Consider the following 18173-nt stretch of genomic DNA (forward strand, 5'->3'; position numbering starts at 1 on the left):
GGTTAGGGTTACTGGTTAGGGTTAGGGTTAGGGTTAGGATTAGGGTTACTGGGTAGGGTTAGGGTTACTGGTTAGGGTTAGGGTTAGGGTTAGGGTTACTGGTTAGGGTTAGGGTTAGGGTTATGGTTAGGGTTAGGGTTACTGGTTAGGGTTAGGGTTACTGGTTAGGGTTAGGGTTACTGGTTAGGGTTAGGGTTAGGGTTACTGGTTAGGGTTATGGTTACTGGTTAGGGTTAGGGTTAGGGTTAGGGTTAGGGTTAGGGTTAGGGTTACTGGTTAGGGTTAGGGTTACTGGTTAGGGTTAGGGTTAGGGTTAGGGTTAGGGTTACTGGTTAGGCAGCAGAGGGAGGAACTGGTTAGGGTTAGGGTTACTGGTTAGGCAGCAGAGGGAGGAACTGTTTAGGCAGCAGAGGGAGCGGAGGGTTATGAGGAAACCCAGTCCCGCTCCTCGCACCAAGCAAGTGGTGTGTGTCACCAGTCCGGTCCGGCCCGTTCCTGATCCCCGCACTAAGTTAGTGGTGCGTGTTCCCAGTACGGTCAGGCCTGTTCCTGCTCCCCGCACTAAGTAAGTGGTGCGTGTTCCCAGTCCGGCCCGACCTGTTCCTGCTCCCCGCACTAAGATAGTGGTGCGTGTTCCCAGTACGGCCCGACCCGTTCCTGCTCCCCGCACTAAGTTAGTGGTGCGTGTTCCCAGTCCGGCCCGACCCGTTCCTGCTCCCTGCACTAAGTTAGTGGTGCATGTTCCTAGTACGGCCCAACCCGTTCCTGCTCCCCGCACTAAGTTAGTGGTGCGTGTTCCCAGTACGGCCCGACCCGTTCCTGCTCCCCGCACTAAGTTAGTGGTGCGTGTTCTCAGTCCAGTCTGTTCCTGCCCCTCGCACCAAGCCTGTGGTGCGCGTCGCCAGTCCGGCCCGGCCTGTTCCTGCCCCTCGCACCAAGCCTGTGGTGCGCGTCGCCAGCCCGGCCCGGCCTGTTCCTGCCCCTCGCACCAAGCCTGTGGTGTGCGTCGCCAGCCCGGTCCGGCCTGTTCCTGCTCCCCGCACCAAGCCTGTGGTGCGCGTCGCCAGCCCGGTCCGGCCTGTTCCTGCTCCCCGCACCAAGCCTGTGGTGCGCGTCGTTAGCCCGGTCCGGCCTGTTCCTGCTCCCCGCACCAAGCCAGTGGTGCGCGTGCGTCAGCCCGGTCCGGCCCGTTTCCTGCTCCCGCGCACCAAGCCAGTGGTGCGCGTCGTCAGCCCGGTCCGGCCCGTCCCTGCTCCCCGCACCAAGCCAGTGGTGCGCGTCGCCAGCCCGGTCCGGCCGGTTCCTGCTCCCCGCACCAAGCCAGTGGTGCACGTCGTCAGTCCGGCACAGCCCGTGCCTGTTCCACCGGTGCCTGGTCAGGTACCGGTCAGCTGCTCCACACCGGAGCCTAAGCAATCCGCTCCACCGATGTCCAGTCCAGCTCCGGCCAGCGGGACCAGACCAGGGGCGCTACGGGAGGTAGCTAGAGAGTGGTGGTCACGCCCGGAGCCGGATCCGCCTCCGAGGCGGAATGCCCACCCGGCCCCTCCCCTGTTGGGTTTAGTTGCCGCGGTCGCAGTCCGCGCCTTTGGGGGTACTGTCACGCCCTGGCTCTGGGGACTCTTATATGTTGAGCCAGGGTGTTAGTTTCTATGTTTAGTGTTCTATGTTCATGTTCTAGTTCATGTGTTTCTATGTTGGCGGGGTGGGTTCCCAATCAGAGGCAGCTGTGGCTTGTTGTCTCTGATTGGGAACCATACTTAGGCAGCCTGTTTTGCACTTGTCATTTGTGGGATCTTGTTCCGGAGAGGTTTGTGTTTTGTCAACCTTAGGACTTCACGTATCGTTTTGTTGTTTTGTTGTTGACTGTAAAGTACTCATTAAAAGATGTACGCATATCACGCTGCGCCTTGATCCGTTACTTATGACGATCGTGACAAAATAAGAGGCAAAACAAATACTGTTTTACTATAGCCAATACTGATGGCTACATTTGATTTGTATAGGACCATGGAGTGGTGGGTAAACCAAGGTGTGGTCATAATGATTTGTATAGGACCATGGAGTGGTGGGTAAACCAAGGTGTGGTCATAATGATTTGTATAGGACCATGGAGTGGTGGGTAAACCAAGGTGTGGTCATAATGATTTGTATAGGACCATGGAGTGGTGGGTAAACCAAGGTGTGGTCATAATGATTTGTATAGGACCATGGAGTGGTGGGTAAACCAAGGTGTGGTCATAATGATTTGTATAGGACCATGGAGTGGTGGGTAAACCAAGGTGTGGTCATAATGATTTGTATAGGACCATGGAGTGGTGGGTAAACCAAGGTGTGGTCATAATGATTTGTATAGGACCATGGAGTGGTGGGTAAACCAAGGTGTGGTCATAATGATTTGTATAGGACCATGGAGTGGTGGGTAAACCAAGGTGTGGTCATAATGATTTGTATAGGACCATGGAGTGGTGGGTAAACCAAGGTGTGGTCATAATGATTTGTATAGGACCATGGAGTGGTGGGTAAACCAAGGTGTGGTCATAATGATTTGTATAGGACCATGGAGTGGTGGGTAAACCAAGGTGTGGTCATAATGATTTGTATAGGACCATGGAGTGGTGGGTAAACCAAGGTGTGGTCATAATGATTTGTATAGGACCATGGAGTGGTGGGTAAACCAAGGTGTGGTCATAATGATTTGTATAGGACCATGGAGTGGTGGGTAAACCAAGGTGTGGTCATAATGATTTGTATAGGACCATGGAGTGGTGGGTAAACCAAGGTGTGGTCATAATGATTTGTATAGGACCATGGAGTGGTGGGTAAACCAAGGTGTGGTCATAATGATTTGTATAGGACCATGGAGTGGTGGGTAAACCAAGGTGTGGTCATAATGATTTGTATAGGACCATGGAGTGGTGGGTAAACCAAGGTGTGGTCATAATGATTTGTATAGGACCATGGAGTGGTGGGTAAACCAAGGTGTGGTCATAATGATTTGTATAGGACCATGGAGTGGTGGGTAAACCAAGGTGTGGTCATAATGATTTGTATAGGACCATGGAGTGGTGGGTAAACCAAGGTGTGGTCATAATGATTTGTATAGGACCATGGAGTGGTGGTTAAACCAAGGTGTGGTCATAATGATTTGTATAGGACCATGGAGTGGTGGTTAAACCAAGGTGTGGTCATAATGATTTGTATAGGACCATGGAGTGGTGGGTAAACCAAGGTGTGGTCATAATGATTTGTATAGGACCATGGAGTGGTGGGTAAACCAAGGTGTGGTCATAATGATTTGTATAGGACCATGGAGTGGTGGGTAAACCAAGGTGTGGTCATAATGATTTGTATAGGACCATGGAGTGGTGGTTAAACCAAGGTGTGGTCATAATGATTTGTATAGGACCATGGAGTGGTGGGTAAACCAAGGTGTGGTCATAATGATTTGACAATATGTCAGTGTGGATAGAAAGCCATGCTGTGTTTCCTGACAGCTCAATCTCCAGATTAATGATACAATCAGTCAGTATGTTACCAAGCTGCTGGACTACAAGTCAATGACATTTCAATTACAGGAGTGAAATATCCTCACAGAACAGTTCACTCATCAACCCAGGTCTCAGACACTATCCAGACATATTCAACAACCCAGGTCCCAGACACTATCCAGACATATTCAACAACCCAGGTCCCAGACACTATCCAGACATATTCAACAACCCAGGTCCCAGACACTATCCAGACATATTCAACAACCCAGGTCCCAGACACTATCCAGACATATTCAACAACCCAGGTCCCAGACACTATCCAGACATATTCAACAACCCAGGTCTCAGACACTATCCAGACATATTCAACAACCCAGGTCCCAGACACTATCCAGACATATTCATCAACCCAGGTCCCAGACACTATCCAGACATATTCACAGGAGATCTGTAGTTTTCTGTCGCTTTCCTTCTTTTTCCAATCACAATAATGATGGTAAATAAATTCCTCCTCTCCTCTCCCTTCATCTCCTGTCCCCAACATTCCAATACCAGACACTGTGAGAGCTTATTCTGCCCTCTAGTGGTGGGATGGTATAATGTTGCTCTATAATGAGATTTGAGAAAGTGTTTTATTCAACCTTATGGTGGTGCTGAAGACACACCAGTATCTAGTTTGATGATGCAGTTTTTCACAGCTATATCTCAATGGTTTATAGATCAGAGTATATATGAATGAAGGCCTAAATACAATAGTAATTGTGTCTGACAATATGTAAAACATACATCGCCTGACCACGGTACTGTGCTGGTCCAAGTCCAACTCTACCTACAATGTAATGGTCAGGGAGTGAGTGGGCTGGCAGGCTAACAGTAATAATGTTGAAACCATACATTTAATGATAACATTTAATTCAGATCAGAAGGCTTGTATAGCAGTTACAGCTCATGTCACATTTCAAATCTTTCTGTAAACAAATTGACCTTATTAACATTAACACGTATTTAGTTAGATAAAACAATTCACATGAAAACAGAACTCAAGAGACAGACATGCAGCAACTGAAAGTCAGTGAAAAGTGAAAAAAAATAAACAGATGTTCAGAACCATGACATGCTCCTCACCAGCCCCCTGTTCCTCCTAGCTAGACCCTGTAACCCAGCTCCTCACCAGCCCCCTGTTCCTCCTAGGTAGACCCTGTAACCCAGCTCCTCACCAGCCCCCTGTTCCTCCTAGGTAGACCCTGTAACCCAGCTCCTCACCAGCCCCCTGTTCCTCCTAGGTAGACCCTGTAACCCAGCTCCTCACCAGCCCCCTGTGCCTCCTAGGTAGACCCTGTAACCCAGCTCCTCACCAGCCCCCTGTGCCTCCTAGGTAGACCCTGTAACCCTAACCCAGCTCCTCACCAGCCCCCTGTTCCTCCTAGGTAGACCCTGTAACCCAGCTCCTCACCAGCCCCCTGTGCCTCCTAGGTAGACCCTGTAACCCAGCTCCTCACCAGCCCCCTGTGCCTCCTAGGTAGACCCTCTAACCCAGCTCCTCACCAGCCCCCTGTGCCTCCTAGGTAGACCCTGTAACCCTAACCCAGCTCCTCACCAGCCCCCTGTGCCTCCTAGGTAGACCCTGTAACCCAGCTCCTCACCAGCCCCCTGTGCCTCCTAGGTAGACCCTCTAACCCAGCTCCTCACCAGCCCCCTGTTCCTCCTAGGTAGACCCTGTAACCCAGCTCCTCACCAGCCCCCTGTTCCTCCTAGGTAGACCCTCTAACCCAGCTCCTCACCAGCCCCCTGTTCCTCCTAGGTAGACCCTGTAACCCAGCTCCTCACCAGCCCCCTGTGCCTCCTAGGTAGACCCTGTAACCCAGCTCCTCACCAGCCCCCTGTTCCTCCTAGGTAGACCCTGTAACCCAGCTCCTCACCAGCCCCCTGTTCCTCCTAGGTAGACCCTGTAACCCAGCTCCTCACCAGCCCCCTGTTCCTCCTAGGTAGACCCTGTAACCCAGCTCCTCACCAGCCCCCTGTTCCTCCTAGGTAGACCCTGTAACCCAGCTCCTCACCAGCCCCCTGTGCCTCCTAGGTAGACCCTCTAACCCTAACCCAGCTCCTCACCAGCCCCCTGTGCCTCCTAGGTAGACCCTGTAACCCAGCTCCTCACCAGCCCCCTGTTCCTCCTAGGTAGACCCTGTAACCCCTAACCCAGCTCCTCACCAGCCCCCTGTTCCTCCTAGGTAGACCCTGTAACCCTAACCCAGCTCCTCACCAGCCCCCTGTTCCTCCTAGGTAGACCCTGTAACCCTAACCCAGCTCCTCACCAGCCCCCTGTTCCTCCTAGGTAGACCCTGTAACCCAGCTCCTCACCAGCCCCCTGTGCCTCCTAGGTAGACCCTCTAACCCTAACCCAGCTCCTCACCAGCCCCCTGTGCCTCCTAGGTAGACCCTGTAACCCAGCTCCTCACCAGCCCCTGTGCCTCCTAGGTAGACCCTCTAACCCTAACCCAGCTCCTCACCAGCCCCCTGTGCCTCCTAGGTAGACCCTGTAACCCAGCTCCTCACCAGCCCCCTGTGCCTCCTAGGTAGACCCTGTAACCCAGCTCCTCACCAGCCCCCTGTGCCTCCTAGGTAGACCCTGTAACCCAGCTCCTCACCAGCCCCCTGTTCCTCCTAGGTAGACCCTGTAACCCAGCTCCTCACCAGCCCCCTGTGCCTCCTAGGTAGACCCTGTAACCCTAACCCAGCTCCTCACCAGCCCCCTGTGCCTCCTAGGTAGACCCTGTAACCCAGCTCCTCACCAGCCCCCTGTGCCTCCTAGGTAGACCCTCTAACCCAGCTCCTCACCAGCCCCCTGTGCCTCCTAGGTAGACCCTCTAACCCAGCTCCTCACCAGCCCCCTGTTCCTCCTAGGTAGACCCTGTAACCCTAACCCAGCTCCTCACCAGCCCCCTGTGCCTCCTAGGTAGACCCTGTAACCCAGCTCCTCACCAGCCCCCTGTTCCTCCTAGGTAGACCCTGTAACCCAGCTCCTCACCAGCCCCCTGTGCCTCCTAGGTAGACCCTGTAACCCTAACCCAGCTCCTCACCAGCCCCCTGTGCCTCCTAGGTAGACCCTGTAACCCAGCTCCTCACCAGCCCCCTGTTCCTCCTAGGTAGACCCTGTAACCCTAACCCAGCTCCTCACCAGCCCCCTGTGCCTCCTAGGTAGACCCTCTAACCCAGCTCCTCACCAGCCCCCTGTTCCTCCTAGGTAGACCCTGTAACCCTAACCCAGCTCCTCACCAGCCCCCCTGTGCCTCCTAGGTAGACCCTCTAACCCAGCTCCTCACCAGCCCCCTGTTCCTCCTAGGTAGACCCTGTAACCCAGCTCCTCACCAGCCCCTGTTCCTCCTAGGTAGACCCTCTAACCCAGCTCCTCACCAGCCCCCTGTTCCTCCTAGGTAGACCCTGTAACCCAGCTCCTCACCAGCCCCCTGTGCCTCCTAGGTAGACCCTGTAACCCAGCTCCTCACCAGCCCCCTGTTCCTCCTAGGTAGACCCTGTAACCCAGCTCCTCACCAGCCCCTGTTCCTCCTAGGTAGACCCTGTAACCCAGCTCCTCACCAGCCCCCTGTGCCTCCTAGGTAGACCCTGTAACCCAGCTCCTCACCAGCCCCCTGTTCCTCCTAGGTAGACCCTGTAACCCAGCTCCTCACCAGCCCCTGTGCCTCCTAGGTAGACCCTGTAACCCAGCTCCTCACCAGCCCCCTGTTCCTCCTAGGTAGACCCTGTAACCCAGCTCCTCACCAGCCCCCTGTTCCTCCTAGGTAGACCCTGTAACCCAGCTCCTCACCAGCCCCCTGTTCCTCCTAGGTAGAGTTCAAAGGAAAGTCTCTTTGTGTGCTCTGACAGCGGAGCCGAACCTTTGAACGCGGGGCGGATAATGCGCATTAAGACAAACTCTCAACTACTGAGAGGATACTCCGCACCGCACACTACTGAGAGGATACTCCGCACCGCACACTACGGTAGTAGACTCTACTCTACAGCGTTCGCTGACAAAACATAGTGCATGCTCTATTGCAAAACATAATTTCACCAAGACAATGTCTGTAATCGCATTATGACATTGCTGCTTGGGAAAAAAGGGCAGATGGGAAAGCGGCTTTAAGGTTGGACTTGACTCACCGGAAGATTAAGTATTGTCTCAATCAAGTCACTGAATGCAGTCACTGGAAATTAATTTCGACACAATTCTCTGGTAGAATTAGAAGGTTTTTCAACAATAGAAAAGAGGTTTCTGCTTCGGAACAGTAAAACCAGTTGATAAGTGAACAGCGGTCTGGGACCTGAGCGGACTGCTCTCCTGAAGCGCATGGATTCATGGTCTGTCCCGAAATAACGAAGGAATTGCGTTTGGGGAAAAAAGTTAAGGTGGATTTGAATGTTATTAGTAATGCATGTAGCTTATTCATCCATAGCATTGTGAGGTTATGTAGCCTACTCGAAATGTATTTTTAAGGAATTAAAAACTACTTTAGTGGAAGGTTTGGGCTTTTCTGCTGTTCTTCTTATAACGGACAGTAACAGGGTGATGCATTTGATACATGTGTCGTGTGTACATAAATATTAATGTTAGTAGGCTACAGTATCTCTAAAATATGTTTGTGGTGTTTTTATTTTCTGCACAGTAATGGCATCTGTACATGCGTCCTCTGGTCCCAAAACCTTCCAAAGTGGAATTAATCGTCATTCCTCCTAAATAAAGTCTGAGAGCAGTTATCAAACATGAGAACACCAACAGCCCTCCTGCCCATTTTTCTCCTACATCAGGTGAGTGACAATGTTTAGTCAACTGTTTTCTATCTGCTGGTATTAGGAATAGTCTACAGTCAAAAATGCACAAATATATTATTTTGTTAATTCAGTGTATTCATATCCAAGATATGACATGGTCAAATGTAATTACAAGGTCATTTAGGCTCAGTGAGGATCTGGTTGCTCTTTAATAGACACTTTGTAAATCATGGCAAATATATACATAGATTGTCAGATAATAAGAGTTTTATTTAATATTACTGCATTATTAGCAAGTCAAACGTGGTAATATTGTCTTTTGATATTTGCAAGCCACCTACAAAAAGGTTTGTATTCAATGTATACATTTTACTTTACAGAAATTAGTTGAAATAAATAAATTACAGAAATAGTTGAAGATTGGTCTCCACTGTCACTGTGTTATAGAGAAATACCCCACTCAGTACATAGTAATGATAATTATAGCTATACAGTAGAAGTCTATTTAATACAACAAATTATAACAACCATGTCATTATTTATAAATCGCTGGAATCATATAATACAACCTCTATATTCTCCATCTAGTAGAGTTCTCTATTAGAACCTCTATATTCTCCATCTAGTAGAGTTCTCTATTAGAACCTCTATATTCTCCATCTAGTAGAGTTCTCTATTAGAACCTCTATATTCTCCATCTAGTAGAGTTCTCTATTAGAACCTCTATATTCTCCATCTAGTAGAGTTCTCTATGACAACCTCTATATTCTCCATCTAGTAGAGTTCTCTATTAGAACCTCTATATTCTCCATCTAGTAGAGTTCTCTATTAGAACCTCTATATTCTCCATCTAGTAGAGTTCTCTATTAGAACCTCTATATTCTCCATCTAGTAGAGTTCTCTATTAGAACCTCTATATTCTCCATCTAGTAGAGTTCTCTATTAGAACCTCTATATTCTCCATCTAGTAGAGTTCTCTATTAGAACCTCTATATTCTCCATCTAGTAGAGTTCTCTATTAGAACCTCTATATTCTCCATCTAGTAGAGTTCTCTATTAGAACCTCTATATTCTCCATCTAGTAGAGTTCTCTATTAGAACCTCTATATTCTCCATCTAGTAGAGTTCTCTATTAGAACCTCTATATTCTCCATCTAGTAGAGTTCTCTATTAGAACCTCTATATTCTCCATCTAGTAGAGTTCTCTATTAGAACCTCTATATTCTCCATCTAGTAGAGTTCTCTATTAGAACCTCTATATTCTCCATCTAGTAGAGTTCTCTATGACAACCTCTATATTCTCCATCTAGTAGAGTTCTCTATTAGAACCTCTATATTCTCCATCTAGTAGAGTTCTCTATGACAACCTCTATATTCTCCATCTAGTAGAGTTCTCTATTAGAACCTCTATATTCTCCATCTAGTAGAGTTCTCTATTAGAACCTCTATATTCTCCATCTAGTAGAGTTCTCTATTAGAACCTCTATATTCTCCATCTAGTAGAGTTCTCTATGACAACCTCTATATTCTCCATCTAGTAGAGTTCTCTATTAGAACCTCTATATTCTCCATCTAGTAGAGTTCTCTATTAGAACCTCTATATTCTCCATCTAGTAGAGTTCTCTATTAGAACCTCTATATTCTCCATCTAGTAGAGTTCTCTATGACAACCTCTATATTCTCCATCTAGTAGAGTTCTCTATTAGAACCTCTATATTCTCCATCTAGTAGAGTTCTCTATTAGAACCTCTATATTCTCCATCTAGTAGAGTTCTCTATGACAACCTCTATATTCTCCATCTAGTAGAGTTCTCTATTAGAACCTCTATATTCTCCATCTAGTAGAGTTCTCTATGACAACCTCTATATTCTCCATCTAGTAGAGTTCTCTATTGCTACTCATCGTAAAGCGTCTCATCCATATGGTGTGATTTACCGAGGAAATATCACAATATACTGGTGCTTGTTAGCACATGCTCTTGAGTGTTCATTAGTTATTCGTGTTAATTTTACAGTACAATATGATAATAGAAAGCATCTACCGAACACCCAGAGCTGATTAGATGCTGGAAGCAAAAGGTAAAACTGGAGAAATAGGAAAAAGTAACCACACACTTCCAGCCACGGAATCAGCCGAGGCTGCCCCTCCTCCTACACGTCGCCCTGACACTTCCAGCCACGGAATCAGCCGAGGCTGCCCCTCCTCCTACACGTCGCCCTGACACTTCCAGCCACGGAATCAGCCGAGGCTGCCCCTCCTCCTACACGTCGCCTGACACTTCCAGCCACGGAATCAGCCGAGGCTGCCCCTCCTCCTACACGCCGCCCTGACACTTCCAGCCACGGAATCAGCCGAGGCTGCCCCTCCTCCTACACGTCGCCCTGACACTTCCAGCCACGGAATCAGCCGAGGCTGCCCCTCCTCCTACACGTCGCCCTGACACTTCCAGCCACGGAATCAGCCGAGGCTGCCCCTCCTCCTACACGTCGCCCTGACACTTCCAGCCACGGAATCAGCCGAGGCTGCCCCTCCTCCTACACGTCGCCCTGACACTTCCAGCCACGGAATCAGCCGAGGCTGCCCCTCCTCCTACACGTCGCACTGACACTTCCAGCCACGGAATCAGCCGAGGCTGCCCCTCCTCCTACACGTCGCCCTGACACTTCCAGCCACGGAATCAGCCGAGGCTGCCCCTCCTCCTACACGTCGCTCTGACACTTCCAGTCAGATGAAAAATGTTTTTGAGAAATCAAATGAGTGTGTAATACATGTACTCTCATTTACTCAGACTGTATGCCATATAATTCACAATCCATTATATTTTACAACCATTATCTAGTTTACTCCCATGTACTCATGCTGCCATAGCATTTACAAACCATTCCTAGTTTGTTTTCAGGCTTTTTTATGTCCTACTGAAATTACAGTGATTCCTTCATATTTCTAAATGTGCAGTGTTTCTTTAGAGGTATGAAGTGGTTCTGTTTTTATCGCTGAATTAATGACAGCGTAAAAAGTGTAAACCAGTTACGTAATATGAGAGATTTCCTTTAGTCCACATTGTGTCAAGTCCTATTACATTTTCAGGGTCATGTCTCAGAACAGCTTCAGTGTGAATGGCTCTAGTTTACACACCATCCATATTACCAGCTCTTTCTGGATTGCACTGCAGCTGCATGGATGTGGGTGTTATTTACATGTTGATTTTGGGGCAGTATCTACCAGCAGCACTAACGAGATAAGGATGCAGTGTGCCTGTTAACCCTCTTCTAATGACATGCATGGATGACATAAATAGTAATTAATTAAATTATTTTCATTTAATGGATTTGAACAAGATTCAACCCTTGGATGTAATCCTTAATGAGCGGCCTGTTCAGATGAAAGTCGCGTGTTTGTGTTATTTTATAATACTGAGAGACCCGCATCATAGCAACCTGCTGATACACAACAGAGCCTGCTCAAATAATAATAATCTTTGACCACAAGGGCTTTCTGAACCTTACAGTTCATCCTCTGTTCTAGAATATATGATTTGAAGATAAATCTGTGTAAATCCAGGGAATTTATTCCTGTATTTACCAGAGATTGTTCATCTTAATCTGGGTAAAGCCCTCTGTGACCCGATGCTGTTTTCTCTGCAGGACGCTTTAATCTCTCCAAAGATAGATCAGAAGATTTAAGGAAATAAAACTCCACATTATTCACTGTTAGTATTTAAATGTTGCTTTGCAGTAGCAGTACATATGTCGGATCTTAATTTGACCTGTTTCGTTGCAGGAGGAAAATAATCCTGCAGCACAAGGTTTTGAATATCTGAATAAATATTTAGAATCGCCATCAGGGGGCAGCTAGAAGCGGTGTTCGTATACAATGCAGTACCGTACCTACAGGATAAACAATGCATTCGGAAAGTATTCAGACCGCTTTACTTTTTCCAAATGTTGTAACGTTACAGCCTTATTCTAAAATTGATTAAATAGTTTTTTTCCACCTCATCAATCTACACACAATACCCCATAATGACAAAGAAAAAACAGGTTTGTAGAGATTTTTGCAAGTTTATAAAAAAAAAAAACGGAAATATCATATTTACATAAGTATTCAGACCCTTTACTCAGTACTTTGTTGAAGCACCTTTGGCAGAGATTACAGCCTCGAGTCTTCTTGGGTATGACGCTACAAGCTTGGCACACCTGTATTTGGGGAGTTCCTCCCATTCTTCTCTGCAGATCCTCTCAAGCTCTGTCAGGTTGGATGGGGAGCGTCGCTGCACAGCTATTTTCAGGTCTCTGCATAGATGTTCGGTCAGGTTCAAGCCCGGGCTCTGGCTGGGCCACTCAAGGTTTAGAGACTTGCCCCGAAGCCACTCCTCTTGGCTGTGTGCTTAGGGTCGTTTTCCTGTTGGAAGGTGAACCTTCGCCCCAGTCAGAGGTCATGAGCGCTCTGGAACAGGTTTTCATCAAGGATCTCTCTGTACTTTGCTCCGTTCATCTTTCCCTTGATCCTGACTAGTCTCCCAGTCCCTGCCGCTGAAAAACATCCCCACAGCATGATACCGCCACCATCGGGTTCTTGGTCACCTCCCTGATCAAGGCCCTTCTGACATGACCACTGCTACTGCTACCACTACTCTACATTACTACTTTACAACATTACTACTGCTACCACTACTCTACATTACTACTGCTACCACTACTCTACATTACTACTTTACAACATTACTACTGCTACCATTACTCCACATTACTACTTTACAACATTACTACTGCTACCACTACTCTACATTACTACTTTACAACATTACTACTGCTACCACTACTCTACATTACTACTGCTACCACTACTCTACATTACTACTTTACAACATTACTACTGCTACCATTACTCTACATTACTACTGCTACCACTACTCTACATTACTACTGCTACCACTACTCTACATTACTACTTTACAACATTACTACTGCTACCACTACTCTACATTACTACTTTACAACATTACTACTGCTACCATTACTCTACATTACTACTGCTACCACTACTCTACATTACTACTGCTACCACTACTCTACATTACTACTTTACAACATTACTACTGCTACCATTACTCTACATTACTACTTTACAACATTACTACTGCTACCACTACTCTACAGTACTACTTTACAACATTACTACTGCTACCACTACTCTACATTACTACTTTACAACATTACTACTGCTACCACTACTCTACATTACTACTTTACAACATTACTACTGCTACCATTACTCTACATTACTACTGCTACCACTACTCTACATTACTACTGCTACCACTACTCTACATTACTACTTTACAACATTACTACTGCTACCATTACTCTACATTACTACTTTACAACATTACTACTGCTACCACTACTCTACAGTACTACTTTACAACATTACTACTGCTACCACTACTCTACATTACTACTGCTACCACTACTCTACATTACTACTGCTACCATTACTCTACATTACTACTTCACAACATTACTACTGCTACCATTACTCTACATTACTACTTTACAACATTACTACTGCTACCACTACTCTACATTACTACTTTACAACATTACTACTGCTACCATTACTCTACATTACTACTGCTACCACTACTCTACATTACTACTGCTACCACTACTCTACATTACTACTTTACAACATTACTACTGCTACCATTACTCTACATTACTACTTTACAACATTACTACTGCTACCACTACTCTACAGTACTACTTTACAACATTACTACTGCTACCACTACTCTACATTACTACTTTACAACATTACTACTGCTACCACTACTCTACATTACTACTTTACAACATTACTACTGCTACCATTACTCTACATTACTACTGCTACCACTACTCTACATTACTACTGCTACCACTACTCTACATTACTACTTTACAACATTACTACTGCTACCATTACTCTACATTACTACTTTACAACATTACTACTGCTACCACTACTCTACAGTACTACTTTACAACATTACTACTGCTACCACTACTCTACATTACTACTTTACAACATTACTACTGCTACCACTACGCCACATTACTACTGCTACCACTACTCTACATTACTACTGCTACCATTACTCTACATTACTACTGCTACCACTACTCTACATTACTACTTTACAACATTACTACTGCTACCACTACTCTACATTACTACTTTACAACATTACTACTGCTACCACTACTCTACATTACTACTGCTACCATTACTCTACATTACTACTGCTACCACTACTCTACATTACTACTTTATAACATTACTACTGCTACCACTATGCTACATTACTACTTTACTACAAAAACAAATAAAGAGAGTTGCACACTCTATGTATAAACTACCAGTAATTTATTGGGTAAGAAACCACCAACGTTTCGGCATCACTGTGCCTTCCTCAGGATGAAAAAGGCACAATGATGCCAAAACGTTGGTGGTTTCTTACCCAATAAATGACTGGTAGTTTATACATAGTGTGTCAAGTAGTAATGTAGAGTAGTGATAGCAGTAGTAATGTTGTAAAGTAGTAATGTAGAGTAGTGGTAGCAGTAGTAATGTAGTGTAGTGGTAGCAGTAGTAAAGTTTTAAAGTACAAAGAAGATGATTGTGGACTACTTGAAAAAGAAGAGGACCGAGCACGCCCCATTCTCATCAACGGGGCTGTAGTGGAACAGGTTGAGAGCTTCAAGTTCCTTGGTGTCCACATCACCAACAAACGAACATGGTCCAAGCACACCAAGACAGTCGTGAAGAGGGCACGACAAAGCCTATTCCCCCTAAGGAGACTGAAAAGATTTGGCATGGGTCCTCAGATCCTCAAAAGGTTCAACAGCTGCACCATCGAGAGCATCCTGACTGGTTGCATCACTGCCTGGTATGGCAACTGCTCGGCCTCCGACCGCAAAGCACTACAGAGGGTAGTGCGTACGGCCCAGTACATCACTGGTGCCAAGCTTCCTGCCATCCAGGACCTCTATACCAGGCGGTGTCAGAGGAAGGCCCTAAAAATTGTCAAAGACTCCAGCCACCCTAGTCATAGACTGTTCTCTCTGCTACCGCACGGCAAGCGGTACCGGAGCGCCAAGTCTAGGTTCAAGAGCCTTCTAAACAGCTTCTACCCCCAAGCCATAAGACTCCTGAACATCTAATCAAATGGCTACCCAGACTTTTTGTATTGCCCCCCCACCCCTCTTTTACGCTGTTGCTACTCTCTGTTTATTATCTATGCATAGTCACTTTAATAACTCTACCTATAGTTGAAGTCGGACGTTTACATACACTTAGGTTGGAGTCATTAAAACTCGTTTTTCAACCACTCCACAAATGTCTTGTTAACAAACTATAGTTTTGGCAAGTCGGTTAGGACATCTACTTTGTGCATGACACAAGTAATTTTTCCAACAATTGTTTACAGATAGATTATTTCACTTATAATTCACTGTATCACAATTCCAGTGGGTCAGAAGTTTACATACACTAAGTTGACTGTGCCTTTAAACAGCTTGGAAGATTCCAGAAAAGGATGTCATGGCTTTAGAAGCTTCTGATAGGCTAATTGACATCATTTGAGTCAATTGGAGGTGTACCTGTGGATGTATTTCAAGGCCTACCTTCAAACTCAGTGCCTCTTTGCTTGACATCATGACATCAAATCAAAAGAAATCAGCCAAGACCTCAGAAAAAAATGGTAGACCTCCACAAGTCTGGTTCATCCTTGGGAGCAATTTCCAAACGCCTGAAGGTACCATGTTCATCTGTACAAACAATAGTACGCAAGTATAAACACCAGAGAAATGTCCTCTGGTCTGATGAAACAAAAATAGAACTGTTTGGCCATAATGACCATCGTTATGTTTGGAGGAAAAAGGGGGATGCTTGCAAGCCGAAGAACACCATCCCAACCGTGAAGCACGGGGGGTCAGCATCATTCTGTGGGGGTGCTTTGCTGCAGGAGGGACTGGTGCAATTCACAAAATAGATGGCATCATGAGGAAGGAAAATTACGTGGATATATTGAAGCAACATCTCAAGACATCAGTCAGGAAGTTAAAGCTTGGTCGCAAATGGGTCTTCCAAATGGACAATGACCCCAAGCATACTTCCGAAGTTGTGGCAAAATGTCTTAAGGATAACAAAGTCAAGGTATTGGAGTGGCCATCACAAAGCCCTGACCTCAATCCTATAGAAAATGTGTGGGCAGAACTGAAAAAGCATGTGCGAGCAAGGAAGCCTACAAACCTGACTCAGTTACACCAGCTCTGTCAGGAGGAATGGGCCAAAATTCACCCAACTTATTGTGGGAAGCTTGTGGAAGGCTACCCGAAATGTTTGACCCAAGTAAAAACAATTTAAAGGCAATGCTACCAAATACTAATTGAGTGTGTGTAAACTTCTAACCCTCTGGGAATGTGATGAAAGAAATAAAAGCTGAAATAAATCATTCTCTCTACTATTATTCTGACATTTCACATTCTTAAAATAAAGTGGTGATCCTAACTGACCTAAGACAGGGAATTTTTACTAGGATTAAATGTCAGGAATGGTGAAAAACTGAGTTTAAATGTATTTGGCTAAGGTGTATGTAAACTTCCAACTTCAACTGTACATATTACCCCAATTACCTCAACTAACCGGTGCCCCCGCACATTGACTCTGTACCGGTACCCCCTGTATATAGCCTCCCTACTGTTATTTCCCATTGACTCTGTACCGGTACCCCCTGTATATAGCCTCCCTACTGTTATTTCCCATTGACTCTGTACCGGTACCCCCTGTATATAGCCTCCCTACTGTTATTTCCCATTGACTCTGTACCGGTACCCCCTGTATATAGCCTCTCTACTGTTATTACACATTGACTCTGTACCGGTACCCACTGTATATAGCCTCCCTACTGTTATTACACATTGACTCTGTACCGGTACCCCCTGTATATAGCCTCCCTACTGTTATTTCCCATTGACTCTGTACTGGTACCCCCTGTATATAGCCTCCCTACTGTTATTTCCCATTGACTCTGTACCGGTACCCCCTGTATATAGCCTCCCTACTGTTATTTCCCATTGACTCTGTACCGGTACCCCTGTATATAGCCTCCCTACTGTTATTTCACATTGCCTCGGTACCGGTACCCCCTGTATATAGCCTCCCTACTGTTATTTCCCATTGACTCTGTACCGGTACCCCCTGTATATAGCCTCTCTACTGTTATTTCCCATTGACTCTGTACTGGTACCCCCTGTATATAGCCTCCCTACTGTTATTTCACATTGCCTCGGTACCGGTACCCCCTGTATATAGCCTCCCTACTGTTATTTCCCATTGACTCTGTACCGGTACCCCCTGTATATAGCCTCCCTACTGTTATTTTTACTGCTGCTCTTTAATTATTTGTTACTTTTATTTTGTATTATTTTATATTGTATTTTTTTGTGATTTTGTCTGATATTCTTTCTTAAAACTGTATTGTTGGTTAAGGGCTTGTACAGTGCTATGAAAAAGTATTTGCCCCCTTTCTAATTTTCTCTACTTTTGCATATTTGTAATACTGAATGTTATCAGATCTTCAACCAAAACCTAATATTAGATAAAGGGAACATAAGTGAACAAATAACACAACAATTACATCTTTATTTCATTCATTTCATAAACAAAGTTATGCAACACCCAATTCCCCTGTGTGAAAAAGTAATTGCCCCCTTTACACTCAATAACTGGTTGTGCCACCTTTAGCTGCAATGACTCCAACCAAATGCTTCCTGTAGTTGTTGATCAGTCTCTCACGTCGCTGTGGAGGAATTTTGGCCCACTCGTCCATGCAGAACTGCTTTAACTCAATGACGTGTGGGTTTTCA

At 45.9% G+C, this 18173-nt stretch overlaps 1 protein-coding gene across 1 annotated transcript in view; it reads left to right on the top strand.

Annotated features, from left to right (window-relative positions):
• Window positions 1-7791: 7791 nt before the first annotated feature.
• The window catches only part of LOC121558978 (neurexophilin-2-like), a 95071-nt gene continuing 84689 nt past the window's right edge, over window positions 7792-18173 (top strand). Inside the window, exons 1-2 of the mRNA XM_041872265.2 lie at window positions 7792-7898; window positions 8156-8297. Of these exons, the coding sequence (XP_041728199.2) occupies window positions 8253-8297 (45 nt within the window). The 5' untranslated portion in view covers window positions 7792-7898; window positions 8156-8252. The remainder of the gene's footprint in view (window positions 7899-8155; window positions 8298-18173) is intronic.

This window comes from Coregonus clupeaformis, chromosome 23, assembly GCF_020615455.1.
Source record: "Coregonus clupeaformis isolate EN_2021a chromosome 23, ASM2061545v1, whole genome shotgun sequence".
NCBI classification, from domain to species: Eukaryota; Metazoa; Chordata; class Actinopteri; order Salmoniformes; family Salmonidae; genus Coregonus; species Coregonus clupeaformis.